Source organism: Peromyscus leucopus, chromosome 5 (assembly GCF_004664715.2).
Source record: "Peromyscus leucopus breed LL Stock chromosome 5, UCI_PerLeu_2.1, whole genome shotgun sequence".
NCBI lineage: Eukaryota > Metazoa > Chordata > Mammalia > Rodentia > Cricetidae > Peromyscus > Peromyscus leucopus.
Genome location: NC_051067.1, coordinates 29541467 through 29569291, shown reverse-complemented (window position 1 = coordinate 29569291; position 27825 = coordinate 29541467). Strand labels below are relative to the sequence as shown.

Genomic DNA, 27825 nt, shown 5'->3' with positions numbered 1-27825 from the left:
TGCTAGTCAAAGTAGAGCAATAGATTTTATTTAATTAAAATAGATTAAAAACAGACTGTGTAAAAGAATTAGAATTTTCAATAATTTACTATTATTTACATTAGCAAATGCTGGTCGTTAGTAGACACAGTGAGGAGACGAGCTGGCAGGACCCAGACTTTCCTGTGGTCCAAGCCGTAAGCTTCCCTTCCTCCCCATCCCTTCCTTTCTGATTCATCATGGCAATTGTGCCATTGAGTGCACCAGGGGAGGAGCTTCGAGCACCCGAGATGGTAACAGCATCACAGTCAGGCAGAAGAGCTGACCGGTGCTGGCAGAGAGGAGGGAACTCTTTTCTCTGGAGGAAAACTTCACACTGGGTTCATACACACAGGACTCTGAATGCTTTCCCCTCCCTGAAGCCAGCACTTCCCTCCAGGCTTGACATTGTGTAAACACTCCTTCCAGCTGACCCCCAAACCCCATTTCCAGGGAGGAGATGTAAAGCAAGAAACAAAAGCCACACATCTCAGGGAAGCCCTGAGTCACTTACTCTCCCCTGCCCTTGTGGTCCAGACCTTGGTGACTCATCAAAAATCCTCTTGAAATGTGCCTTTGACACATGAGAGAAATGTGGGGAGTCAGAGCCGTGTGACCAAGCGGAACGCTCCCTTCGAGTAGGCAGTGAGAACAAGAGGAAGCATGGCCCGCAGGAACAGTGCGTCCCGGGAGAAGAGGCAGGCTAGCGGGGCTGAGTGCTGGTGGAAGACCCCTCAGAGCTGCAGGGCACGTGGCCTCCTGTTGCTGGCGTCAGCCTGTGGACAGCAAGAGCCCCTGTGCTTCTGCTTTCAGGATTTCTAGGCCTGGTGAATCTCAGGGCCCGGGAGGCCCAGGCTGAGCAGCAGCTTTGGCCCGTGGGGGCCACACAGTGGACAGCATGAGGACATGCAGTCAAGGACCAACTGAGGCAGAGAAGGCCTGATGGAGTGGCTCAGTCCAAGATGTCTGTCTCAAACGGAACCAGGTGGTAATAGGACAAGTTGGTGACATAAGCTGCTGGGTCATCACCATCCTCCAGCTCCGGAGAGAACTCGCCGCCATTCTCAAACCTGGAAGAGACGACAGAGGTGACCTCAGCTAGAGGGAAAAGGACGAGAGGCGGGACAAGGGGCAGCCAGTGCAGTGTAAGGATATGGAGAGATCCAGGCTCTGTGGAAGGGGTCGAGGGATGTCAATGAGATGAGGTCCTTCCCAGGCATGGGGCAGACACATGGGAAGAACCGTGAATATACAAACTGGGTAAAATGGGTGGCGCTGCGCAGGAAGGGCTTCTGAGCTTTGGTGCCTCTGCAACTTCCTGCCTCTGTCTCAGCAGGGCAGTGGGGCCTTCATCCTTCCTGTATTTGTAGTGATATTCTGGCTCCTGTTCTGTGCCAGGCTCTGTATCAGCTTGGAGAGCAGCAGGGCAGGTAGAGGGCATGTTTCCTCAGGGAACAGGAGCTTGCCAGGACACCAGAGAGGCACACTGCAGGATGCTCCCTACAGTCATGGAGGGAGGCTCTACCTGGTGGCCAAGCCTGGTTTGAACCAGTCTGATTCAGGCTCAGAAGGATGAAAACGGCGTGGATGTGGGACGCTTACACAGTGTGTGCACAGGACCAGTGCGTGCACAGGACCATCGTGAACTTCCCACCACCTGAACTGCCTTCATCACCTCCCCTCAGACCGAAGGATGTCCTGAACATAGGAGGAACGATGGGAAGCTGGAAGAAGAACGGCCAAAGGCCTCAGGACCAGCACTGCTAGGGGGCCCGCTGACCCTCCTGCCCCTTCTCCATCAGGCATACCGATCCCCAAATGCTCACTCACTGGTGCCCACGTTCCTTCTGGGTCAAATTTGGATGCTGTCTGCAGAGACTCCACTGCATGACAGCCCCTACTCACAGCCCAGGGCCACATGGTAAGCATCAAGTGCCACCAGCCTTCCGGTCTCTGAGTGTTCAACAGCCTACTTCTAAGGGACTGAAGCACGTTCTGGAGACAGTTACCGGGAATACTGAAGAACCTCACAGAGGGCATGATGTTGGAAGCTTGCATGAGAATGTGGTGAGAAGCTGTGTTGACAGAATAATCCTAGCCTCTAGGCATGCCTGGCCAAGACACCGCTGGATACTGCTCCCACCACAAGCAGTTTCTTGGGGACCTGTGGCCGGCAGAGATGGCATTCTGGTGCACACTGAATGAGTGTTAATGGAAAAAAAGTCCTTCAGCTTTGTGTGAGGAGGTACTAGCCAGAGACTGTCGTTGTAGAGGAGTCAGCTGGAGACCTTTTCACACCACCACCTGCTACAGGGCCTAGGTCTGCCTCCACCGCATTCCCAGGGACCCCTTTCTGTCCTCAGGAACACCCAGCAACAAAGCCAGACTTCCTGTCACCCTGTCGGAGGACTCTGCTACCCAGGTAATTCACCAAGGAGCTGACCTGCAGGAGCTAAGCATGCAAGCAGCTGTTCCTCCAGGCCTCTAGGTGGCAGGCTCTCTCCAGCACGTCCTGGTCAGAAGTCCCATTGCAGAGGTGGGAGACTGCAGGCAACAGTGGCCTTTGGCTGTCCAGCCCTCAGTAATCCATGCTCCTCTCTAGAATAAGGTTCTAATGGAGCACTCATAAACTTGTGAGACCACCTGTGTGTCACAGCTCCAGTCCAGGAAGTGTAGAGTAATATAGGTCCTGGATCCGGAACCAGAAGTTTGGGTTTCACACCTCAGAGCCAACACAAACTAGATCCTAGAGCTTTGCAACTTCTTCAGAACTCCCCTCACATCTAGTGATTGGGTGACGATGAGGCCTCTCCCTACATCCATTAACCAAACTCTCACAAGCTTTTAAAATAGGAACCCCTAAACTGGCAGCGTCTGCTGCTGGGTGCCTCGGGCCATGTCCTTTCCTTCTTATAGAGTACTGCACAAGCCACCAGCTTCTAACCCCACATAAGAAGCTGTGTACTCACAGATGCTCTGTGGAATCCGCATCCAGGAGCTGGTCCTTCCCGTTGGGTATGCTGTGGTCAATGACTATTGTTTCTGTGTTTGCCAAACAAAATCCATTGGACCTCATGATTTCTGGAAACCAAAGCCATAAGATAAGTATTCAGCGCCTGAGGTCTGGAACTTCAGGATTTCTCACAGACTGACTGCTCTCAGCCTTGAGCAGCCCAGAGCAGCTTTCTTTCCGCAGTGGGCAGTTGTTAATGCAAACTCATAGTTGATCACAGTGCTGGGAATAAGTGATGCTAAGTGCTCAGCCCCAAACGGGACATCTCTAGCACCCCGTCCAAGGCTCAGGGACCATTGTGGACGAGGAGACAGAAAGAATGTAAGAGCTGGAGGATGGTGAGGAGGGCTATGAGATGCTGTCTTCTGGACTTGACCCAGCTGTTGCACCCAGGAATTCACAACAACAGTGGTTACCTGCACAAGACTGGATCCATAAGCACAGATGTGGGTACTTTAGAAAAATCAACACACAAAAGCGGCTTCCTGTGTCTACACTGGCTCTTAGGTTCCAGGGGCTCTCGCATGGCTGGAAGGGCTGAAATGGAGGGTTGGTGGCAGTCACTAGGCTGGAGGTTTAGACTGCAGTTTCAGGGCCTTGGGACTCCTCTCCTCCATGGGACACCGTCAAGATTGTATTTGAGAATCTCCAAAAAATTTACCTAACTCCAGTATCCCATGATGTCCTGAACTCTATCATGGCAAGCAAGTATCCATTTAGCTACAGACACCCTCTTTAAACAGTAAAATTTAACCAATGTTCAAATCCCTAATGCAAAACAGGGCAGTGTTTCTAGAATCTGCACCCATCCTCCATCTAGGCTTTATGTCATCTTCAGATCATGGATAACACCTGATATAGCGTAAATGATAAGTAAATCATTATTATAATGATCACGGATAACACCTGATACAATGTAAATGATATGTAAATCATTATTATAATGATGAGGAGAAAGTGCTGCACTTGATCAGTAGACATAGTACTTTCCCCCAGTATTTTGGCCTGTGCTTGATTGAATCCACAGATTCTGGACTACAGATACTGTGTGAGAACCCAGGATGGCTTGGCTCTCTCTCTCTGTTTTTAATCTACTGCAGCCTTGACATTTCAGAAGGGGCTGCGTTTCTCTTTCTTTCCTCAGGAGCTCAGCACCCTAAGGTGCCATCTTGGCCTTGGGATCTTCCCTTTTCTGTGAACCTCGCTCATCTCCAGTCCTTGGCTCTTAGGCGGCTGAGCTCCATTTTCAGGATCACCTCTGTTAGTCTTCGCAAGCCAGGCTCTCACCCTAAAAGACACGCTTAACGCATACCCCAGATGATGGGTTTGTTTAGTTCACAGGATCTCATCCTCACTTTAGGGATGCAGCTGACTTGAGTCCCTCCTCTCCTCCTGGCACACAGAGCCAACAAGAGCATCTCTCCTCATCTTAAGGGTTACGGACATCAGAGGCCTTTGTGGCTAAAGGATTCTCTTAGTCCTCTCCCCACTTGACCATGGTCTAACTTATTCCTAAGTATAAAATTTGTTTTTTCATGATGAGATTGTTACTTCCTCTTTATTTTTAACCTTTCTAGGCATTTGGTGCTCCATTCTGTGAATTTTTCTCCATATGCAGAGAATTGGGGAACTACCCAGAAAGGAATAAAGAAAAATAGATTTCCTTTTCCCTCTCACAAAAACGATTATTCCTCAGTTTGCTAAGTATTACTGAAATGCATGTCCGGCTTCCTGGAGAAGGGATCAGCCTGTGTCACGGCTCTGCAGTACTTCTCAGTCAGTCACACACCAGCTTTCGGCTTCCTCCCTGCCTTCCCTGCCCTTCCCCCTGGGGCTGGACTCTACAAACCACTAAGGAGTGGGTCTGGGGACTCGGGTCAGCTACACTTCTTTGTACAAAGAACAAAAGGAAGATGCTTAGCTAGTGATCTGTCAGACCGACAATCACGGAACCCCACACAAGTTCCGATTCCCTCGCCTCCCCGCTCAAAGGGTGTGGCAGCAGAGAGCCTCTCTCTTTATTGTTCTCATTAACTCTGACCCAAATCTGTCTGTCTGAGGAAGTGCAGGCAGCCCCAGTGCAGCCTCCACACCGCTAACTGACAGCCTAGGTCTCCTTCTCCCACCGCTTTGCCGAGGGAATCTGGGGTGGGGGAGGACCCTGGGAGTTCAAACAGATGTCACTGATGCAAGTCACTTCTGCACAAACTCCTGGAGCTACTGGCATGCCTAATTTTTGCTCAGTGCGAATTGTGGAGTCTGGGATGTGGAATTTATGCTGGTCCCTCCTGAATTGATTTGGAACAAGTCACTCGTCAGATGTCTATGACAAAGAGCCTTTGGGCGCATAAATGAGATTGAAAGTTCCCAAAGCCAGTTGGGCCCTGAGGTCAATAAGTAGATTGGTCTCCAGTCCCTTAAAGTTCCAGCCTGAGGTCACAAAGGAACCCTGCTCAAATTGCCTGTGTTTCCCAAAAGATGACCCCCAAAAAGCTCTTGGTCCCTCTTGGATCACGATCCTCACCCTCATCACTCTGAGCACACACACAGCTGGACCTGTAAACCTTTAATGCAGCCATTCCAAGCTGGCTTGGAGAGGGATGGCTGGGTCACTGGGAAACACTGGGACATAAAAAGCAGGTATCTTAACAGGCTCAACACCTAGCCAGACACACACGGCTCTCCTCTACCTCTGCTCGCTAAAGCTAGAGCAAAGATTCTGTCACAGTTTATATTTTTTATTTCTTCTATCCACTTAAAAACAATGTCTTAAGAGGAGCTGTGACTTAAAGACCTCAGAGGAATTATCTAAAACTTACAACAAAGAAAGTCTAAGTGTAGCCTGTATGTAACTGCAGAGGTCAGGGGTTTAAAATGGCCGCTTTGCTAATAGTTGCTCAGTGGCGCCCTCCCCAGGCGCCATCCACACACTGAGCAACACCAGCTTGAATGTGAAGGCCCGGGGATCAGTCTTCACAGGAGGGTGGAGCTGTGGTCTGAATTGAAAGGTCCCTCAAAGGCCTGTGTGTTTGAACACTCTGTCCCCAGCTGGTTGCGCTGTTCTGGAAGGTTGGGAAACCTTTGGGAGGTGAGCCTGGCTGGAGAAAGTGAGCCACGAGGGGTGGCCATGAGTAAAGAAAAATTACAGGGCCTGCGCCTATTTTCAAACAAACTTAAGATATGGATTTCATGCATGTCAGTTCACAACCCACAGCAAAAAAATCACTAGCTAGTTCAATTTTTTTAAGGCCCATCCCTAACTCTAGAAACAGTTCATTTTCAAGTTAAACCCCACCCACCCCTACGAAAGGATCAAACTCAAGGCCTCAAATATGCTAGGCAGTGGTTCTGCCTCTGAGGCACACCTCAGACCTCAAGATACTTTTATATTCCTATTTTGTAATGATTAATTTATAGTGAATTTTAGAATTACAGGTACCCATGAAGCCATGAGGACGTAGACAGGGGTCCGACATACCCCACAGCAGCTCCCTAAGTCAACACTTCATACAGTTAGGGTCCCCATCACTTCCAGGGAATCTCAAGGGGACAGTGCCACTAAGTGTAGAGGCCCTTCAGTGGGGTTTCACCAGCATCCTACTAATGGCCCTTTCTTCTGCTGCAGATCCGATCCAGGACTCCTCGTTGTACCGAGCTAAGTGACTCCAAGGGCTCCTGGGCTTTCCTTGTTTCTCATGATTTGTAAAGAATTCAGGTGAGCTGCTTTACAGCTCTTCCTGGAGCTGGAGTCCCAGGTGGTTAGGACTAGGTGACGTGACATTGGGAGGAGTCCCACAGGGCCTGTTGAGTACCCCACTGTGGAAATATGGGGTGTGCCTGTGTGCATGTGTATACTGCACAATATCCATAGGCCCACTGTCCAATATCCATTAACAAATATCTTAGAGGATAAGGCCTATATACTGTGCAAGCCCTGCTTCCCTTGAACTCCCACCCACTGCTTAGCTTATCTCCATCAACGGATGTTTTTCAGAACATCTTCCAATCCATGTGCATGGTGCTGGAATGGTGGTTTTCCTAATTTGTAACTGTGGCAGCGTCTACATGTACCTTATGCCACCACCCCTCAGTTCACCAATTCTCCAATTCCATTTCTGCAGGTCTTTAGTCAGCCATGGAAGCATTCACAGTATAGCCTTCCTCCCTTCTAAGTCCTCCCTGGCATTAGATTTTCAGTTTATTCCAGCAACAGAACAAAAGCACAAACAATATGCTTTTATTAACTGGCTGTCTATCCCTGTATAGTAAAAATTAAGGCTAAGATTGAATAGATACTGAATTAAAGAACACACACGCACACGCACACGCATGCACACACAAAATGTATTTCCTTTCAAACCTTGAATGGGAACAACCCACGTTTGTGGCTGAACTCTATTGGTCCTAGTAGCCATAACTAGGTGGAGCTGAGACCTCTGTTTCCTTGTGCTGCATAGATGTGGTCTCACTGCAGAACACTTAAGATTTGTGCTCTCTTATGTTTAATAAACATTTAAATCAACACAGGAAAGGAATGCTTATGTCTGAGTGGTTATCCTTGATGAGGCCCCAGAATATCGACAAGATTGTTCAGCACAACCAGTGCCTGGTGCCATCTGGTGGAGCCCTCAGCACCTACAGCCTCAACATTCAAAGAGAATAGTCTGGACACTCAGGGCCCAGGCTTGGTAAATCACCATCCCAAGAGAGGGCGGAGTTCTGTGCCAACTCCATAGCATCCACCATCTCCCCACATGACAGACTGCATGAAGAAACCCCTTAAGAGAAGGGAAGAAGGATCAGTGTAGATCTTGGCCATCAACATCTGTTTCCTAAATGGACAGAATCGATGAGAATGGCAGTGTTTGCCTTGGTGACCCTTGAGGGTCACAGCTCAAACCATGACCAGAGTCGAGTGGAGGAGACCCAGGGTGTGGAGAGGATGTGACAAGATCAAAATTCATCCACCATTCAGACTTTAATCTATCTGAGATGACAAGAAAGTTGGGCTTTATTCTGCGGGTGAGGCTTTGAGAAAAGCAATGACCATCAGGAGTCAGTTTGGGGTCCTCATGTCAGCACATGGGGTGAACTCTGGAGAAAGAGAGAGGCAACGGGGAAGGTCATGTGTATGGGTTCCTGGGAAGCCAGAACTCCTCAGACTCTGGGCCTCCTTCCGAGAGCCACACGCCCAGAAACATACTAGTGAATAAGGGCACTGAGACCGGAAAGCCTGAGGTGCCCACAAGGGACCAGTTTCCCCAAGAAGATGCCTGTGCTTCTGAGCAAAGAGCATCATTAGAAATCAGTGGTTGCAGGGAGGGGGGATCGGACTTAGGAGATAGATGCTCTTAATCAGCAGTTAAGAGCAATTGCTGCTCTTGCAGATGATCTGGTTTGATTCCCAGCCTCCACATGGTGGCTCATAAACTACCCATAATCCCAGTTCCAAGGGATGGGATTCAATGCCCTATTCTTGCCTCCATAAGTACCTCATGCATGTGGTGCATAGACATACATGTACCCAAAACATTCATACATATAAAAAATAAATAAATCTTTAAAAAAAAAGAAATCAGTGTGGAAGTCTCTGCAGCTTATTGAAAGTGTCTGCTCCCTCAGTGAAGAGGGAGGTACATCCTAAGTGGAGCTGACAGAATGCTGCTCCCTGTATACACGCCAGTTCATATCCATGCTCTCAGTTCATATCTATGCTCTCAGTTCATATCTATGCTCTCAGTTCATATCCACGCTCTCAGTTCATATCCATGCTCTCAGTTCATATCCATGCACTCAGTTCATATCCATGCTCTCAGTTCATATCCATGCTCTCAGTTCATATCCATGCTCTCAGTTCATATCCATGCTCTCAGTTCATATCCATGCACTCAGTTCATATCCATGCTCTCAGTTCATATCCATGCACTCAGTTCATATCCATGCTCAGTTCATATCCATGCTCTCAGTTCATATCCATGCTCTCAGTTCATATCCATGCTCTCAGATCATATCCATGCCCTCAGTTCATATCCACGCTCTCAGTTCATATCCATGCTCTCTGTTCATATCCATGCTCTCAGTTCATATCCACGCTCTCAGTTCATATCCATGCCCTCAGTTCATATCCCCGCTCTCAGTTCATATCCATGCTCTCTGTTCATATCCATGCCCTCAGTTCATATCCACACTCTCAGTTCATATCCATGCTCTCTGTTCATATCCATGCTCTCAGTTCATATCCACACTCTCAGTTCATATCCATACCCTCAGTTCATATCCACGCTCTCAGTTCATATCCATGCCCTCAGTTCATATCCATGCTCTCTGTTCATATCCACGCTCTCAGTTCATATCCACGCTCTCAGTTCATATCCATGCCCTCAGTTCATATCCATGCTCTCAGTTCATATCCATGCTCTCAGTTCATATCCATGCTCTCAGATCATATCCATGCCCTCAGTTCATATCCACGCTCTCAGTTCATATCCATGCTCTCTGTTCATATCCATGCTCTCAGTTCATATCCACGCTCTCAGTTCATATCCATGCCCTCAGTTCATATCCCCGCTCTCAGTTCATATCCATGCTCTCTGTTCATATCCATGCCCTCAGTTCATATCCACACTCTCAGTTCATATCCATGCTCTCTGTTCATATCCATGCTCTCAGTTCATATCCACGCTCTCAGTTCATATCCATACCCTCAGTTCATATCCACGCTCTCAGTTCATATCCATGCCCTCAGTTCATATCCATGCTCTCAGTTCATATCCACGCTCTCAGTTCATTAGGAAGCTCTGGCTTCAGAGAGGTCTGGTTGTTTGACAGCCAAAATAGGAGGGCTGGGAACAGCCAAGGGCAGAGCCTCAGGAGTGGGGGAAACCTGTAGAAGAGTTCCAAACACTTCCCTGAGGAAGGAGGCTAGTCCCCAGACTGCGGCCTCACGTAGCAACGACCCCACACCACATGCGCACACATGCATACACCATACCTTGCACAGACTTTTGGCTGCAGGCCATTCACAAAGGCCCTTCTTGTCAGCCAGGGTTCTATGCCAGGCTGGCCCCAAACCAGCCCCTGGCCAGCTCTTTCCATTCAGGTCCACCAGTGCCTAAGGAGCAAATTCCCAATCCCCCTGCCCCATTTCTTCCTACTTGTTGACCCTCCCATCCCTGGTCTTCTCTGATGCAACAGCTTGCTTTGCAGTGTGTTTGGAGCCAGGCATAACATCTCACATGGTCTGGTGTCTCAAAGAGCACAAGACAGACAAGATTCCTGCCTCTGTAGGCCTGGATGCTGCACCTCTGTCATGAGCAAAGGCCACCAGGGAGTTCTCATACAGCAGCAAGGACCTGCCTGTCACCAGTCCTTGCAAAAATACATAAAAACTGACTTAAAGCCCCATGTGGCATCTGCATTCACCCCTTTAATTCCTCCCCATTATTTCAGCCTTACAAGATAAACATGCACCACGTGGTCATTACATTCTGATATGATCATTACATGATAAAATAAGGCAAGACAGGGGACAGGGGACTCCTCCAGGGCAGCTCCTGAAACTCATCTGTCTGCTGAACCGCGGTGCCTCCGGGTCATCTTGAAGCAGGGTTCCACCCCTTTAAGGATTCTGCTGTTCTCTTTCCCATTTGCCCCAAACAATGAAATAATGCAACACACAGGCCTGGGACTCAGTGCATGGTTCCCACTCAGACTCAAGAGCAGCTTTCCCATGTGCCAGGTAGGGGATCAGAGCCCCATCTGACAACCAGTGAAACTTTAGAGCCAGTGGTGAACTCGGTAGGATGAGGGTTCACAGACATCAACCCAGACAAACAGCCTCACTCCTTACAATCAGCTACAAAGAAGGTTCTAGAGGCCAGGTCCCAGTTACCCAGAGGTCCCTAGGCCTGCACATTGTCCACTCTCCTTTAAGATAATCCAGGAAGCTTCCGGACACTGAACAGCCCCGCCGGACCACCCACCCTGTGCACTCAGAGTCACATCTAGGAGACCTCTCCCACCCCAGGTCCTAGACCCACCCACCCAGCTCACCCGTGCACACAACTGGGATTGCCACCCCTGTGTGGCATGGACACAAGAGCACCATCACTCTGCCCTGGCAGTCTTCCCTCCTTCCCTCACCTCCCACGGATGACTCCTCCTCCATCAGCTTCTCACCGAATGCCCTCTGCTCCTCCCAAGAGGCTGAGCCCACCCACGGAAATACCACACTTGCAGCCACCCCAGCCACGGAGAACAGCGCTCCCACGCCTTCACTGCAGCTCTTACCTGATATTTTGACAGGACTTTGAAAGCTGGGTTGAATTTTATGGACATTATCATTTTTTAACACCTGATCCAGAGGCGATCTCTCAAAGAAGGTGAGCACCACCTCAGACCTAGAATACTGGGGATAAACAGAGTAATTACTGGAGATGCAAAGCTCTCCACAGTAGGTCCCATGTGCGTGATGGGGTGGTGCTTGTGCACAGAGGTAACCCCAACGGATATGAAGCTCAGAAGGCAGTCCCGGGCCTGTGCAGGGGCTGGTTGATGACCTATGATGCCCAGTAACTGGATCACTGCAGTTTCTTTGTTTACAAGTGTAATGGGCAAGGCCTCTGGCTAGGGTGGGTGGCCCTGTGGAATGCTTTGCACACGGCTGGCATTTCACACCCGGCTCCCTCCTTTGCTATCGGCACGGTTGCTTCTACCTCAGCCATTTGCCAGAGGGGAAAACAGAACCTTTAAGAGCTAAGGCGTCCTGCCTGGCCCTCCGGGTTCTTAGTTCTCCACATCAAGCTCACAGACTCAGGGTGTGAGTTCCAGGGAGACGGAACTGAACACCGTGGCTGCCAATGATGCTGACATTGCCCTTGGCTTCCTGGTGCCTGTTCTAAACTTAAGAAGAGCAGGTTCTGAGGCGAGGGAAGAAAGCAAAGGCCACCACTTCTGTAGAAGCCCCGTGCCCTCCTGCTTCACACCTCATGACTCGAGGGAACCTAGCAGAGCCCACAGAAGCCTTCCTTCCCTTGATTGTCGGCCGGGATGTCTAGTGGGAATGAGACGCTGAGTGGGATACGGAGCGGTCTGCGAGCCTGGGTGGTGACGGGCCACTCTGGCCTCCCCGCCCCACGGCGACGTCTCACTCACCTTACAGGGCATGCTGATGACAGTCTCCAGTAGCTTCTCGACCTCATTGAGCCTGGTCTCTGTGTCGTGTGCTTCCTTGATGGCAAGCAGTCCTAGAAGAGAGGCAGGAGTGGCCAGGTCAGACAGGCGAGCAGCCTGTGATGAAACAAGTGACCGATAGCAACAGGTGTCCCGTGATGAGGACACCGCCCCATGCTCTCTTCCACAGCAGACTGTCCTGTTCCTAAGGTCAATACGTCTCAGTGTCTCTCATGGACGTTTGAGACCACAGACAGAACCAGACCCCAAAAGATAAAACTTCTTCCTCCGTAATTCAACCCACATCCTGGACCATGGCCGTGGCTGTTGCTCTTGCAGTCTGAAGTGAGATGGGAAGGCTACCATGAATTTCATCTCCACAGTTTCACAGTCAATGCTCCCCACAGCAGGTCTTAGGCGCCTCTGCCTGCAGTTGTGGGGTGTGTTCTTGGTTTTGGGCTCCTTATTCAGGTGAGACTATTCGCCTCTCCTCTTGAAGAGGGCTTTGTGGCTTCTCTGTGCATGCCCCAGTGGTGGCCAGCATCACCGCTCTCCCACTTTAGGACCAGCGTTAAGCAAAATGGGGACTATAGGACCCTGAGGTACCAGGACAGCTGCTAATGACTGGTGTGTGTGTGTGGGGGGGTTATATACAGCATGGAGACAGACGTGAGACAAAGGAACCATTCTCATCTCAGGGGAGTCAGGGCAGGGCGGCTTAGCAACTCATCCTGCTGCTCAGAATGGCAGGCAATTTGAAACTTAGGAACTCTTTGTTTTGAGAACTTTTGGCCTCAGAGAACAGACAAGCAAGCGTGAGATAAGGGAGACTTAGTACTCACTCTGTCTTGTGGGTGTCTGGTGCTAACCTGTGAGGTCCCAGGTTACCCCTCCCCCTGCGAAGCACACTGGTGATGTATGACTTTGCTGCAACCAATGTCACACATCCAAAAATGATAGTGGAATGAGGGCACAGGTGGATGGTCCCCTGCAGTGGGACATTCTGGGGCCCATGCCACTAACATCTGGACACAGCCAGAGCTTAGCCAGAGACCCCCTCGGTTGCCATCAGTAAGATAACTGCCCAAGGGGTGGGTGGCCCAGGACCCACCAGCCCTGATGACACAGACAAGGTCCCACTCTGCCAGTGACAGCTGCCCGGACCACAAGGTCTGTGTAAACGGAGCCCATATTTAGACAAGTCATCTAAATGCAATGTTCAGAAGGGAAAAAGATCCCAGAGAAAGCCCTTGTGGGCATGAGTCATGGCCCTCTCCAGGAACCCAGGCATCGGTGCTCGTTATGGGTACCACAGAGTGGTCAGCACAGGCTCTGACTGGCTGTTGGGCTGTGCAGTATTTTATTTTTAAAACCTTATGGCTCAAGGACATACTTGGGAGATGTGGGGTTTTCTCTGTCTCCCATGAGCAATACGGACGCAAGAATTCCCACTTCAGCCTCTCCCAACAGCTTTCAAGGGACAGAATTCAGACTCCTGTGTACACTAGCTTTGTCCACAACTCTGTATGACCAAAATGGCACAATCCCCGTGATCTGCAGCACAACCCCAGAGACCTAGATCCCAGAACTATGGTCGGTCCCTGAAAGTTTCTTTCAGGTTCTGGTTTGGTTTTGTTCACAAAAGGCAAAGTGTTGAGGTTTAGGTAAGTGATCAAAATTTCTAAAAACAACCTGATTAGGAAACACCAGAACACATAGTTCCTGGGAGCTCCTACCAGAGTCCCCAAATGTAATGAGAGGGCATTTCTGAAAGGCTAGCCTAGGCTATCCCTAATGTCTACACCAGTGTCTCCTTCACCTGACCTCCTGGCATGCAAGTACCCCTGCTTGCTGATAGTGTTTTCTGATCCCATCCCTCTCACCCTCCCTCCCTCCCTCCCTCCCTCCCTCCCTCCCTCCCTCCCTCCTCAGCCATACAGGCCATGATGGCCAGCCATGGGATGTGCAAAATCCAGAGGTGACAGAGTGGGTTGTGACTGTTCCTCTGGAAACCTGAGGCTTCATATACACCCACTCAAGCACAACACCCTGAACATCACCAGAGGAAGAGACTGGGTCACCTCTCTTCCCAAGTCCCATCTCAACCTGTCTGTTGAAGAAAAAGAAAAGAAAAACAGAAAACACCAGGGTGTCAGAGTTCCTGAATGCCTCTGCCCAAAGTTCTGAGCTCCTCAAAGAGAGAAATAGAGAGTCATCCGTGGCATGATGGCGTTTGGGGGCACAGCGGGGCTTGTGTGACAGTGGTCCTGTAAGAGATGTCACCTAGAAACAGCACAGCTGGCTCGGTTGGTGTAAATGCACTCAGGATGTCCACACAGTGACAGAAATCAAAGACTCCTTTCCCAAAGCATCACTGTCATTAAGAGGGTGTGGCTGTGTGTACACATGAGGATGAGGATGCAGGACTTTTCTCTGCACTAGGTCACTTTGAACATCCTTCCTTGCCACAGAGTAGTATGCAGAGGACAGCGCCAGGTCTGAATTCCTTGGAAAGTTATTCATAAAGAGAAAAAAATCACATAACAATCCCACAGACAGCTGCTTTCTTCAAAGAAGCAAAGCCACCCTCCGGTTTCCGAGAACTACAATCCTAGACAGGAGTCCATCCCACTGACACAGCAACTACTTTTATTCTCTGAAAGCATGGTTCATAGGAGACCACACTCCTGTACAGCCAGTGTACAGCCGGTCTACACCACTTCCAGGTGGAAGCATCCGCCTGAATTCTCAACGAAGGAGTCTTGATTCTGGCTCATTAGCGGTGATGGCAAAGCCCTGGTTCTATCTTTGTTTCTCTTGTTGACTTTACAACTGCCAATGAAGAGGTAAAGACACTCTGCTCTAGACCAGTGCAATGCTTTAAATGAGAATGTCCCCAGATGGGCTCAGATGTTTGAACACTCGGGCCCCAGTTGGTGACACTGGGGAGGTTTAGTAGGTGTGGCCTTGTTGGAGGAAGTATGTCACAAGAGGCAGGCTTTGAGAGTTTAAAAACCCACACTAGCCAGGCAGCAGTGGTGCACGTCTAGCACTCAGAAGGCAAAACCAGGTAGATCTCTGTGAGTTCAAGGTCAGCCTGGTCTACTGAGCAAGATCCAGGACAGGCACCAAAACTACACAGAGAAACCCTGTCTCAAAAAACAAATAAACAAACAAAAAAAGACAAAAACAACAACAACAAAAACAAACACACACACACAATTTCTAGTTCTCACTCTTCTTGCTTATGGTTCAAACTGTGAGCTGCATGTCCACCGCTTGCTGCCACGCTGCCCCAGCTGGTTTGGACTCTGGAGCTATCTAAGCCCACAAAATCTCCTCCTTCTATGAGTTGCCTTGGTCACTGTTTTATCACAGCAAGAGGAAATCATCTAATGCAATCAGTCTTTCAGGGCCGCCAGATTTCACAAGGAAAATATAGAACCTAGTGAACCGAGAATTTCAGATAAATGAGGAGGAACACCATAGTAAAGGCTGCTCTCCTGAAAACACTCTTTGCTGTTTGTCTCGTGTTCAACACGAACTTCATGCCCTGCACTCTGTCTTTGCTATGACCCATTTTCCAGGCTGCAGTAGAGAAAAGCAAGGGTACCCTTCCGGCCTCTAGAAACAGCATCGGCACATTGGCCCTGTTGGATGTGACCCCAGCCCACCTTACCAGTTCCATGCCCTGCCATTTCTCACAGCTCTGGGACAACACTGAGAAACAGGCCCCGCTGGCCAGCAAGTCTCCAGTGCCCACAGTGCAGCCTCTGGCACAGTCAGGGGCACAGTGGCATTCTTCAAGTTCGGTTGCATCTGCTTCCTTGAACCAATCTTTATGCTTCGGAATGAAAGAAGCCAAGTGGTGTTCTTTGGAAATGAAAGCGGGCTTGTGACTCGAACAGGGAGAGACACCCAAATGGGGAAGGGAAGCCTGTGGGATGCTCACACGCAAGCTCAGAAATGACAGGCGCTTCTCTCGGAGGCTGTGAGGTAGAGGTGTTTTCATTCAGCAGTTAGTTCCCCATGCTGGCTCCTTGGTAACCATGAAGTGGGCAGTCTAAGTAGGCTTTCTTAAGGTGCCACATCCTGTCTCCAAGAACCACCCTCACCCGAGTGACAAGGAACACTGGCCTTTTAACCAGGTGGTACAACAGCTTTGCAAAATGGTGCATGCCTCTGTGTTTGAGGAGGCTTTCCTAAGAGCAATACAACCCGATGACCATTGCTGCATTTACAGCCCCAAGGCCAAGGAGCACAGCCTCAAGAAGCAGGAAAGAGCCACCATTCAGCATGCCGGCCCTTACCCTCATCAGCCCCAGGCCAGCAAAGATGAGTCACCACCAGCCACCTGGCTTTTGACAGCCCCAAGCCCCAAAGCTCACAGTGCCCTTCCCTTGGGGTCCTGGACATCATTTCCCTTCAATCATTTAAAAAAATCTATCAAAAATATTTTAAGATGATGAAATCACACACACACACACACATGCACACGCACACGCACATGCACATGCACACGCACACGCACGCACGCACCACACTCCTCCCTCTGCTCTGGGGCCCTAATGCAGAAAATGAAATAAATTTTCCTCTGGAAACTTCTAATTGTTTCACACTCCTGAGGCTTCTTAGTTTCACAGCTGGCGGGATCCCCAAATATCTGCCACCTCTGTAGTAATGATATCAGATTCTCCAAGCATCTCTGTGAAAGGCGGAGTTCTGAGAGTGGTCTTCACGAGGCCTCTGTTTTCATTTTCAGGGAAAGGTGACAGGAGCCATGGTCTAAGTGGCATGGCCACCAGCACAGTGCACTATTTGCTCACATTTGCATATTTTCCTCTTGCACCTGCTCAGTGTTTTCCTTCGAGTTTAAGTCAGTTGGCTCTTAAAAGCTCAGGCTGGCTTTTCCAAATGTCACTTGTGTATACAATTTCAACTTTACTTTTTAATGTACTTAAATACAATAGCTCTAGAGTACCTGATGCTTCTGAGTTTTATACTCCAAGTATCATTGGTGGTTTAAGAAAAGTCAGCCTGGAGCAGCCCAGGGGACCTTTCTCCCTAAAAGGCTTTATTTAGCCTTGCAAGAAAAAAAACAGAGAATTTGTTTGTGCTTAACTGATTTCATCAAAAGCAAACACCTGCTTCATTCCTGGAACCAAAAATGAATGAAGCAAACATAAACAACTGTGACTTCCAAATCATGTCTAACATGGTTTTGCTATCTCAGATTGTAATGATCAATACTGCAGGTGGACAAGATAGTTGTGAATGTGAACAGATGCATTCAAAAAATAGAGCTTCATTGAGAGGCTGTAGTTCTATAACTGGCCAGCAGGGGGTGACAACACACCGCATAAGCCTAAGGATTTCACTCACAAACTCACAGATGTGACAATTGCCCACTCTTCAACACGGGGAAGAATGTGACCCAGGTTTCATAATCCCGGAAAATGTTCTGATTTCTGAAAAAGTAATTATTCACATAACCTCAACTTCTAAAATTTACCAACACATACTTTGTGACACAAGAATTTATCCAAGTTTAGCACATGCAGTTAAAAGCTTGAAAAATTAACAATATGATATATAAATTTCAGCAAGCCAAATACATAAATATTCAGGGACTAAATGTCAGCCTGGCTGTGCATGGTGGTGCATTACTTTAACCCTAACATTCAGGAAGCAGACCCCAACCCCAAGAGGTGTGGCTTTCTCTCTAAGGGGCTTTAGCCTCACAAGAACAGAACAGTTTGTGGCTATTTTATAATTGACTGCTTTTGGCAAAAGTAAACACCTTTATTCCCAGACCCAAAACTGAACAAAGCAAGCATAAACAAATTAGTTTCCTGATATCTCTGAAGCCTGAGTCTGAGGTCCCATGTTTCTGTTAAACGGAGCTTGGTCTCCACACACGTGACAACTGCCCCAGGCTTTCTCTGCAGAAGTCTTGGGCTGGGTGGGGGATGGGGTGAGGTGAGGAATTCTGGTCATAAAGGCAAGACGCGGCCAAGGTCAAGAGAAGACTGCATTAAGGATGTCCACGGCCCACAGCACCTGCCTCTCTTGAGAGGAAAGACGCTTTCTGACTCTCCACAAAGGACAGCCCTGGGGGAAACTTTCTGTTGGAGGCATTTTCAAATGCGGCCCGATAACAAACTGCACTGAAATGGCTTTTTGTCCATTAACAAATGTGCCCATCAAAACACTGCACACAAAGTGCAGGGCTCTCGGAAGTATCCATTCATGAGCTGCAGGAGAGCTAGACACAATCTCAGAGCTGGCGGATCCTAAAAGGCTGAATACACAGATATTTTGGAGACAACAACCTTAAATTAAAAAAACAAAACAAAACAAAACAAAAACACTCAATAATTTCTAAGTATCTAGTTTCTTTCTCCTTCCCTCCTTCTGCCTCACTAGGGATAGAACCCGGGGCCTTAAATACAGGAACCCCAGCCTCTAAACAGGTAGTCATCGCCACTCAAAAAGCAGAGCCTAAGAAATAATCAGCTCCTAATTCTGTGTGAAGCGGGTGCTACAGTGGTTCTCAAGCCCTGGAAGACATCAGTGCAATTGCACAATATAAGCACGTGGCACCCACATGCACAAGCGTGTGTTGACACAGGGAAGAACAGTACTCCACACTAAGCGGTCACTGGAACCCTATCACAGGCCAGAGGACTCTGGCTGGGGGGTTTGCCCCTCCCTTCTGTCCGACTGATCTGGGCACAGCCAGGCTTACAGGGACCACAGAGATGGAGGAGAGGAGTGATGTCCCATCCAGGGACCCTAGGTGGAGGTGTCCCTCCACACCTCTCCCAGGATGAGAAGCTGGACTGGGAACAGAAGAGGAAGAAGCAGAAGAGGTGGAGGCAGAAAGAAACTTCCCTGGACCCCACAGGAGGAAGCTGCTCTTCCTTTGCTTCCAGGCTTCCAGCTTCCTGCTTCCAGTTTCCTGCTCTCAGAGTGCAGGGTGGGGGGTTGGGGATAGGGAGGGTGGGGGAGTTGGGGGATGGGGGAGCCTCCTAAAGGGACCAAGCGGTTTTCTCAGTGGGGGAAAAAGGCAGCTGAATCAAACTTTCTGATTTTTCCTGTTTTCTTAATCCCTCCTCTCTGTTCATTATTCTCCCCAATCTAAAGCAAAATTCCCTCCCTAAAACTCAGTTTTCAGAAGCCATTCACAAGTCAGGCATGGTGGCACATGCCTGTAATTCCAGCCCTTAGAAAGCTGGGGCAGGAAGATATTAAAGGCAGATATTGAGGGCAGCCTGGGCTACAAGTGAGACCCTATCTTAACAAAACAAACAGAAAACTCATTCACTGGGTCATTCCTTTCCCCCTGTGCTGGAAATGAATCCTAAAGCTGCCTTCACGCTAGGCATGTGCTCTACTGGTGAGTTACCCTACCCCTCCGGCCCCTGCCAGTCTGCCTTAAATAAGAGGCACACAGGATACCTACCCATTTTTACCTCTCACACAGGAAGGGCAGGCACACTGTCTCAAGTTCACAAACCAGAGGTCAGGGGACGGTGTGGCCGAAACTGTGGCAGGAGCCCTGCCTCTCCTAGACATTTGTACTGGCTACCAGACGGCTGGGAGGCATTCAGTAGCCAAACACCGTTAGCAGGGTCTAGGCCCAAGGACAACACAGAGCATGCACCTACTCACCCTAGCAGGAGCAGGCCTGAAGGTGAACAGATGTAGAGGGTAAGGGAGGGACAGAGGGAGGAAGGCAGTATGGAGGCCCACAAGAGGCCCCGAGGCTGGGGGAGGGGGCATGTGGAGTGGTAAGAGCTGAGGCAGAAAGACAGACAAGCTTAAGGAGACCACAGCTTCCCAGGCAGGTTCCGACCGCAAGCACCCCACATGCTTGGCAACTCTGTTTCTTGGAATGACGCACACACTGGCCCCGGATTCCCTCAGTCACTCAAGTCTGACCCACACTAAGCAATAAATACTAGTTTGGGAACCCATGAAACCATAGGCCCAATCAAGCCCCACTGTGGTACATGGTACACTCTCTCTCTTAGCCAGGGCAGGGAGTCGCTGGGAGGGTGGGATCACACCAACAAAGGCCACTGTTAGAAGCATGAGTAGGTGGATCAGCTTCGTAGGACACTGGTCTTGTTGGGTACCAGGCCTCCCCACATTCTCCTGCCTAGAGGCCTTTTATTGGGGTTACTGGGATTACTCAGGGCATAGGATAGACAGGTTGAGAAAGCCAGCAACTCCAAGTGTCTAGTTGGGTGCTCAGCACTCTGTGGCTATTACTCAGTAGGACCCATCACCTTGCTACACAGATGCTCTAATTGTTATTATAGCAAGAATGAGCCACCAGCAAGGAGAGAAGGGGACAGGGGAGGGTGGTTTGGGAGGCAAATTAGAAGAAAATATGGATATGGACTGTCACCGCGAAACCTATTACTTTGTATGTTAATTGGAAGAGGAGCAGGAGGAGGAGGGCAGAAATACCAAGCCGTGAGGATCAAGCAACTTGGCTGAAAGCCACAGGCCAGCAGCTGGGTGAGAGCACACAAGACAGCCCCGGCTGTCTGGGAGCAGATGCAGTGTCCTCCTATGGTGACCTGGCTGTGTCCCCGGCTTTGCCGCCCAATCTCCCAGGCCCCCGATGTTCTCACACAGGAAGCAGCAAAGGTAATGGCGGGAATAAGGGACACCGTGTGACCAAGTCCCGTCCACTCGCCTCCTTTCTCCGTTCTGTCCAAGTGCTACAACATGTTTTCCTCCTCAGCAAAAGGTAAGGAGACTTCGGTTCTCCAAACCAACGGGAAAAGGAATTTGCATGAATCAGTTACAAGAAAGATGTGGCTTGTGACCATCATCACTCAAGCTGGGGGTGGGATGAAGACAGGCACCAGCCCTCGATGTCATCAGGACAGCTAACAGCACATGAGCACACATTCCAGAGACCTGGCCTCATTCGGGAGATGCTGCAGCGGCCCGGAAGGAACAGAGCACAGGACCGTGGCCACTCTGCCCCGTCATCCCACCAGCAGGGACAAAAGTCACATCAAGGGGCTCTCAGGGGCTTCTCTAGACGGGGAAGTGACCAAACACAACCTTTTAAGTGATGGCGACTAAAATTAGCCAGTGGACGCATAGCGTGACCCAAAGCTACCAAAGGCAAACATTAATAGCATTAAAGGGGGGATGGGAGTGTAGCTCAGAGGTAGAGTGGATGCGTAGAATGCACAAAACCTCAAGTTCAACCCCCAGAACACAAAATACAAAAACACCCCAACTGTGGTCCTTTCTGTGGACTGGCACTGCCAACACGACAGTACATGCCTTCAATCTACTGCTGCCAGCCTGCTGCTGGCCCAGGGGAAAGTGCCAAGGCCTGGACTTTCACCTTTGAAGACGCTCAAGCAAAACACAGGCTGCCTTGTGCCTCCCTGCCAGCTCCTTGCACCCTCCCAAGTTCAAGCCCACGCACCTCATTTGCAGCAAGCTGAGCTCTGTGGAGAGGTACCACAGGCCTCGTTCCTTTATTCTCTCTGTATCGCTGTCCACACGTACTGTGGCTACTCTTATTTCCAACTGTGCACAGTGCATGAATGGATTTCCTGTCACTTCTGGAAAGTGTCTGCCAAAACAGACAGCAGAGAAACATCAGGAGGGGTGGGGGTACCTGCGGGCTCACAGCGAGGCCCAGTGGAGAAGAAGAGGCAAGTATCTCCTTCAGCATTTCACGGGGAGAAGCTGTGATGTACGTGCAAGGTGCCGGACCGGCTGTGTGAGCTCTAACTAGTTCCACCTACCATTGGGCAAGGCAACCAGGAGTCATGGTTATCCAAGGCATAGTACAAGATCTACAGCATGAAATCAGGAAGGAACCAAGGACAGTCAAGAAGTCATTTATGGGAAAAGAAGAGTCGCCAGGTGGTGGCACAGTCCTTTAATTCCAGCACTCTGGGAGGAAGAGGCAGGTAGATCTCTGTGAGTTCAAGGTCAGCCTGGTCTACATAGTGAACACTGTCTTAGAAAAAGACAAAAACAAAGAAGAAAAAGATGAAGGAAAGAAAGAAAAAGAAAAAGAAGTCCAGGATGTCAGAGTGGAGCCTGGTGTGGGCAGCAGGACGTGGATCTGGGAACAAATACAAAACAAGGAAGAGAGGAGGGGTAGGCATCCCAGGACAGGGTGGGTCAGGGGTCCTATACTCGGTGAGTGAGTCAGAGATGCCCAAATCCCCTGAGAAGTAAAAGTGCCCAGGTAGGATGGCAGGATGACCCCGGGGAAGCTCCCTAGGGGGATGGGGCTGCAGCAAAGGTCAAGGGCAGCATCCCACCACCCCTAACATCAAAGGCCAGGCAGAGGTGGCAGCCCCATGTCCTGCTTTGCTGTCCAGACCCATGCGTAGCACGCTCACGATAAAAGTCAAGTCGGTTGGTGCCTCTGAATGGCAGTTGGTCCATCCATTAGGCACCATTCTCCTTGTTTGGTGGCAACATCAAACTTCTCCCTGACATCCAGGTGAAGACAACATGATGGGGAACTGGGGCAGACCTGGGGAATGGAGCAAATGTCTGGGACGTGGGAGTCAGGTGCTGTGTCAGTGTCCAGCCTTTCCTGGTACCATCCCAGCTGTGGCTCTCAAGTCTAGGAAGAGCCCGTGTCCTGAGCACTGAAGATGCTTATCGCTGGTGATGAAATTGAATATAGCAAGGACAGGAACACCATGCACAGGTTCCCATGACAAATTCTGCTGCTAAATGCCAGGTTCCAGGCTGGCACCCTCAGCCAGCACCTCCCACTCCATAATCGCCTGAGGTGGCCTCACTGTGGCACAGGGCACCTGTGCCAGAATTCTGGGCTTGTGCTGTGTGCCACACACCGACCTCTAGACTCCCAATGCATCCATGGCTCTCTTCCAGGCCAATCAACGTCCATCCCCTTCTCACACCTGCTTCATTACACCTGGTCCCAGAAGCCCTCCAGCAGCCCCGCCTCCACGTTCTCCCTTGTTCTAGCCCATCTTTCTCAGTGCATCAGCTTGAGCTCAACTCAGATCAAATCAATTCCCTGGCTCAGAGCCCTCAGTGATGATGGAGACCATGACTGACCACCATCTGCCTCTCTCCAGTTCCCTCACCACACTCTCCACAGCAGCCACAGTGATCTCTTGATTGCTTGGTGATCAAGCAATGATTTATTAATGCATGCCTCCTAACCAAAATATGCGAATCGAAAGGATAGGTCACAAGGCTTTAGTTGCTCACTCACGTCATTGTCCCCTGCACGGTGCCTGGCAGCCAATATGTGACCACAAAATAAATGTAAACCCAAAAATGTAGTTACCAAGGATTCAAGCTCACCTGGCCACTTTGAAATAGAATCTGTAGTTGCAGAGGTAACCAGGCAGGCTCTGACGTCACAGATCGGCAATGGGTGCTACTAAAAAGAGAATCAAAATACTCCAAGAACCTCAAATGGTCACCAGGAAAAATCTGCATGTGTCTGCTTTAAAAGGCAGGCCTTATGTAATGGGACACAAAGTGAGAGGTCTCACTCACAAATGTGAACCAGTAGGTAATACACACCACAGAGGACTTGAACACAAGACACAGCCCGGGGATGAGACCAGAAAAGTAAGAGGGGGACACCTTGACAAGCCAAACAGCATGTCCACAGGAAGCAGCTACCCACCCCCCAGGGTTGGAGGGTAACACAGCAAGAGGTGGCTATTTCAGCCCTAGGTCAAAGCTGCCCACCTACTGTAGTGTCTGGAGAGAAGCCTGGTTCCATGAAGAAACGATACAGGGAGGAAGCCATGGTCCTGAGATCAGCACTATACGAGCTCATCGAAACAGAAGGCCAGGAAGGTAAGGGAGTGAGCACTGTGCCTCCCCCTCATGCAGTGGCACCATTCCCCTGCCCGTGTGTCACCAGGCCACATAAAAAGCCTATGGACGTCCACCAAGCGTAACACCACAGAGGGAGAAAAAAGTCCGATCCTCCGCATCTAAAATCTCTCTCATGGCAATTCTGGAGGAACCAAAGCTAAGGGCCTGGCACCTCTTCAACTGCATGAAGATTCAGAACTGCAAAGTAGAACCCTGCCTGGCCTGCTGTGTGTCAGGAGCTCAGCCTGCCAGGAGCAGTTCGGAGACACATTTCCCTGGGAAGCTCTTCTAATGAACCGAGAACACAAACCTAACCCAGCCCAGAAATTTAATAAATACTTGAGAATCTGACCGACTGGGATTAAAATGCCAGCACTACACACAGCTGCATACCTTTCCTGTCTGAAGTTTGAAAAATCCAGACCAATGTTTTTGATGCAAATAACACATTTGCACGGAAATGAAGTAGAATCTTCTTTCGTGTTATGATGAGGTATTTTACTTGGTGTATGACCTCCCTGGACATGAAGGGATCAAAGAAAGGAAAGGAGCCTTCCTGGCTTTGTGAAACAAAGCTCGGGAAGAACCAAGCAGAGAAAGGAGAGTCAGAACAGATCATGATTCATGGTCACCCCTCTACTGCTCCCTGGATTCATCTTCATTACGTCTAGGGGGTACTAGCTGGACCCTCATAAGAGGCTCCCATCAGATAGGAATGGGCCACTGGTGATGGACGGTTCTAATAGCTACATAGCGGGCTGTCGGAAAGTCCTTTCCCTATGACCACTGGGACTCACCCCCGCTGCCCCTGCCACTCCATCTCCACATTCTCACCCCTGCTTCTGCATTCTCCCACTCTTTAGATGCTTGGAAGCAGCTCTCGTCCACTGCAGCACCTGGGACATGATTCCAGGAGTTTGTATAGATGCAAACGAGGCCAGGTGAGCAGGGCATGATGATTTCCTCCCGTCTGCCCCAGGGAAGCTCTTTTTTCACCTGTGGCTCCACACTGAGGCCACACCCCTTCCCACACCCTCGGCACCAGCAACGCTGGCCAGAAGAGGCGGGTGCTGGCAGTAAACAGGTGGCATTTACAGAGTTACTGTCACCAGATGCGACCAGGCATTTCACGCCTCACAAAAGCCCACAGGTAATAGGTATGCTCATAGATGGAGACCCGGTTCCAGTTTGCCTGAGGTACCAGCTGAGATCTGAGACCGACTCAGAGGAACAGCCCGGAAGTTCAACTCGTTTATGGCCTGCCTTGTTCCAGAAGAAGCCACGGAGTAAACCACTGACCCTTTGTTATGCTTTCCTGGTCAGACATTCATTTGTTAAATTAAAAATACAACAAATAGCAAATTTAAAACAAAAAAAAAAAAGAAGAAAAAGAAAAGAAAAGAAACAGGTCCAATCTTGAAATAGTGCTCAGCCACCAGGAGGGGCTGGGATGGAGATCTAAAGCAGGCTTGTCACTCAGGGCCTCCACACTCACTGGCTTTGGGAGTCTGTCCAAATGATGTGTCTGCCAGGGGATGTGTCATGAGAATGGAGCTAATTATCCACATAATCCACACACGGGTGGGGCCTATCACCAGGGGGAATGGAGGTTATCTCAGACCCTAGCCAGACAGGCGGCCAAGGAGATAGGTACTGGCTAACCTGAGTAACTTCGCCCCAAGCTGCCCCAAGATTGTTGCTTGGAGGACTCTGAAGAAAGAAGGGCTTGGATCCCTGGGTCTCAGAGTCCCGGGAGGCCACACACTGATGGGAAGTCTACTCAGAAGCTCCTGTCCCCAGCTAAACGCCCCACACCTCACTCTTCCCGGTCTCAACCAAGGCCTCTCTCCGGCTTCCTCTGCTCTTCCAGTCCCTTTGCTGGCGTAGGAAAGGGGAAGCCACCGCTGTTTGAGAAAACAAGAATCACAGCCAACCAGGACCGTCACAAGGGCAGGGAGGAGGCGGCCATGGCTAATCAAATCCGAATGCGGACCCAGCTCAGGGGTGGGGACCCTGGGTTGGCTCGACAGATGCAGGCGGGGCGGTCCCCTCCTAGGAGAGGTGGAAAAGATTGCTGCGTGGCACTTCACGCTCAGGCTCAGCTGTCCTGGGGCAGAATAGGCACGGGGCCTCTCCCAGGCAGGACCCCGGCAGCGAGCGTACTGGATGCAATCCCCCAGTTCCGACACCCTATAACTCGAGCCGCCACTGGTCCTCCATAGCGGGGTAGGCGGCTGGAACCCAGTAGCTGTCAGCCCCCGGGTGTCGCCTTGCAAAGCTCTGCTTTCTTTCAGAAGCGACTCATTCTTTGGGACAGTCAGGCGAGAGTCCTGCCGACCTCGTCGCCTTCCCCACCCATCTCATTTATCCTCCAGGATTGTGTGCCCCAGGCTCCATGCCGACTCCCAGTCCTTCCTGAACCACGGCTGGGTGCCCTTCTTCAGGGAACCCGGGGTCTAGATGTCAGGTGCCGAACCGTAGAGGGAAGAAACAGTCTCAGTTTAAGTAACTCTTCCCGCTGACTTCATTGCACTTGGACGCGCGCGATCTCGTCGCTCTGTTCCTCCCACAGCCCGCAGCCCCCGGCGCCCCGCAGCCCCGGTGCCCCGCAGCCCCCAGTCCTGCAGCCCCGCACCTTGCCGCAGCGGCGCGCGCGTCAGCTCGGGCCGGTCCTCGGGGAAGGCGTCACGGAGGCGCTTGCACAGGCGACCCAGGTCCGCGAAGCTGCGGTGCAGGTAGAGCACGCTGCGGTCCGACCACTCGGTACGGATCTCGAAGAACTCCTCCTCGTCGCCACGCCGGCTGACGATGAGCCTGCGGATCCCGTTCACCCAGCAGCCGCGCACGAACATGTTCACGAGCGACGTGCCCTCAAACACCGCCGAGGCCATGCCGCGGGCCGCGCATGCCCCTGCCGCCGGGGGCGCCCTCGGCCCCCAACCCGGGGTCCGCCTGGGCAAGAGTGGTTCCGGACAGGGGCGATCAGGGGTCCTTCTTTAGGACGCGGTCGAGCCCAGCAACGGCGGTTAAGCGTCTGCGTGGGGCGAGGCTGGTACCCCACGGATATGCCCGGGCTCCGTACACACTCTGGGGCGGCTGCGTGCGGTCCGCGCTCTGGGCGGCGCCGCCAGGAGTCTGTCCCGCCGCGCAAGCCGCGGCTTTATAAGGCACTTCCCATCGCGGGCGGCGCGGGCGTCTACGTCGAGTCCGGGCTGCGGCGCCTCCCTCCCGCCTCCCGCTGACCCGCCGCGGGCCCCGCCGAGGGCTGTCCTGGAGCTCTGCTTTCCCAGTCTGCCGGCTGCTGAGCAAGGCTGGCCCTGCGCTCTCCCGGCGCGCAGGGAGACTTTCTATTCTTTCCTACTGTCGATCCTCGGGATTCTCCAGCCCGGAGTTGAGCGCTCTGCCCGCCTGGCGCAGGCATGGGATCGGCTGGAGTCTGGAGTCCCCGTGCGGCGCTGCATGGGGCGGGGACGCGGTCCCATAGAGCGCGGGAATCGAGGCCGAGGGCCTGGTGCTGGTCCCCGCTTTGCCCTCGACCTCTCCGGCCTGGGCCTGGCCTGGGCCGGGACTCAGGCAGGCCCGCCCCGTGTCCCATCGGTTACCGGCGTCTCCGCCCCGGGTCCTCCCGCGCATTCCGGTCGTGCCTTAGCCTGGCGGAGGCCCGGGACGCAGCGGGACAAACCGACCACAAGGCGAGACCGTGTAGTTGTTAGAGGAGGAGCTCCCAGGAGGTCGACGAACCACCCCAAGGG

General features: G+C 51.0%; 1 protein-coding gene across 1 annotated transcript; it reads right to left on the bottom strand.

Moving 5' to 3' along the window:
- Pxdc1 (PX domain containing 1) lies at positions 1-27289 on the bottom strand. Its single transcript, XM_028881475.2, has 5 exons — positions 26709-27289; positions 12185-12276; positions 11321-11438; positions 2988-3099; positions 1-1088 (listed from the first exon to the last, which is right to left on the bottom strand). The coding sequence occupies exons 1-5, from the start codon at positions 26962-26964 to the stop codon at positions 971-973; spliced, it is 696 nt and encodes a 231-aa protein (XP_028737308.1). The 5' UTR covers positions 26965-27289; the 3' UTR covers positions 1-970.
- Positions 27290-27825: the final 536 nt, after the last annotated feature.

Coding starts and splice junctions, on each gene's coding strand:
- Pxdc1 (XM_028881475.2), bottom strand. CDS start 26,964: ATGGCCTCGGCGGTGTTTGAGGGCACGTCGCTCGTGAACATGTTCGTG. Junction 12,277..26,708: donor GCGCGCGCCGCTGCGGCAAG/GTGCGGGGCTGC, acceptor CCTCTCTTCTAG/GACTGCTTGCCATCAAGGAA. Junction 11,439..12,184: donor TCATCAGCATGCCCTGTAAG/GTGAGTGAGACG, acceptor GTTTATCCCCAG/TATTCTAGGTCTGAGGTGGT.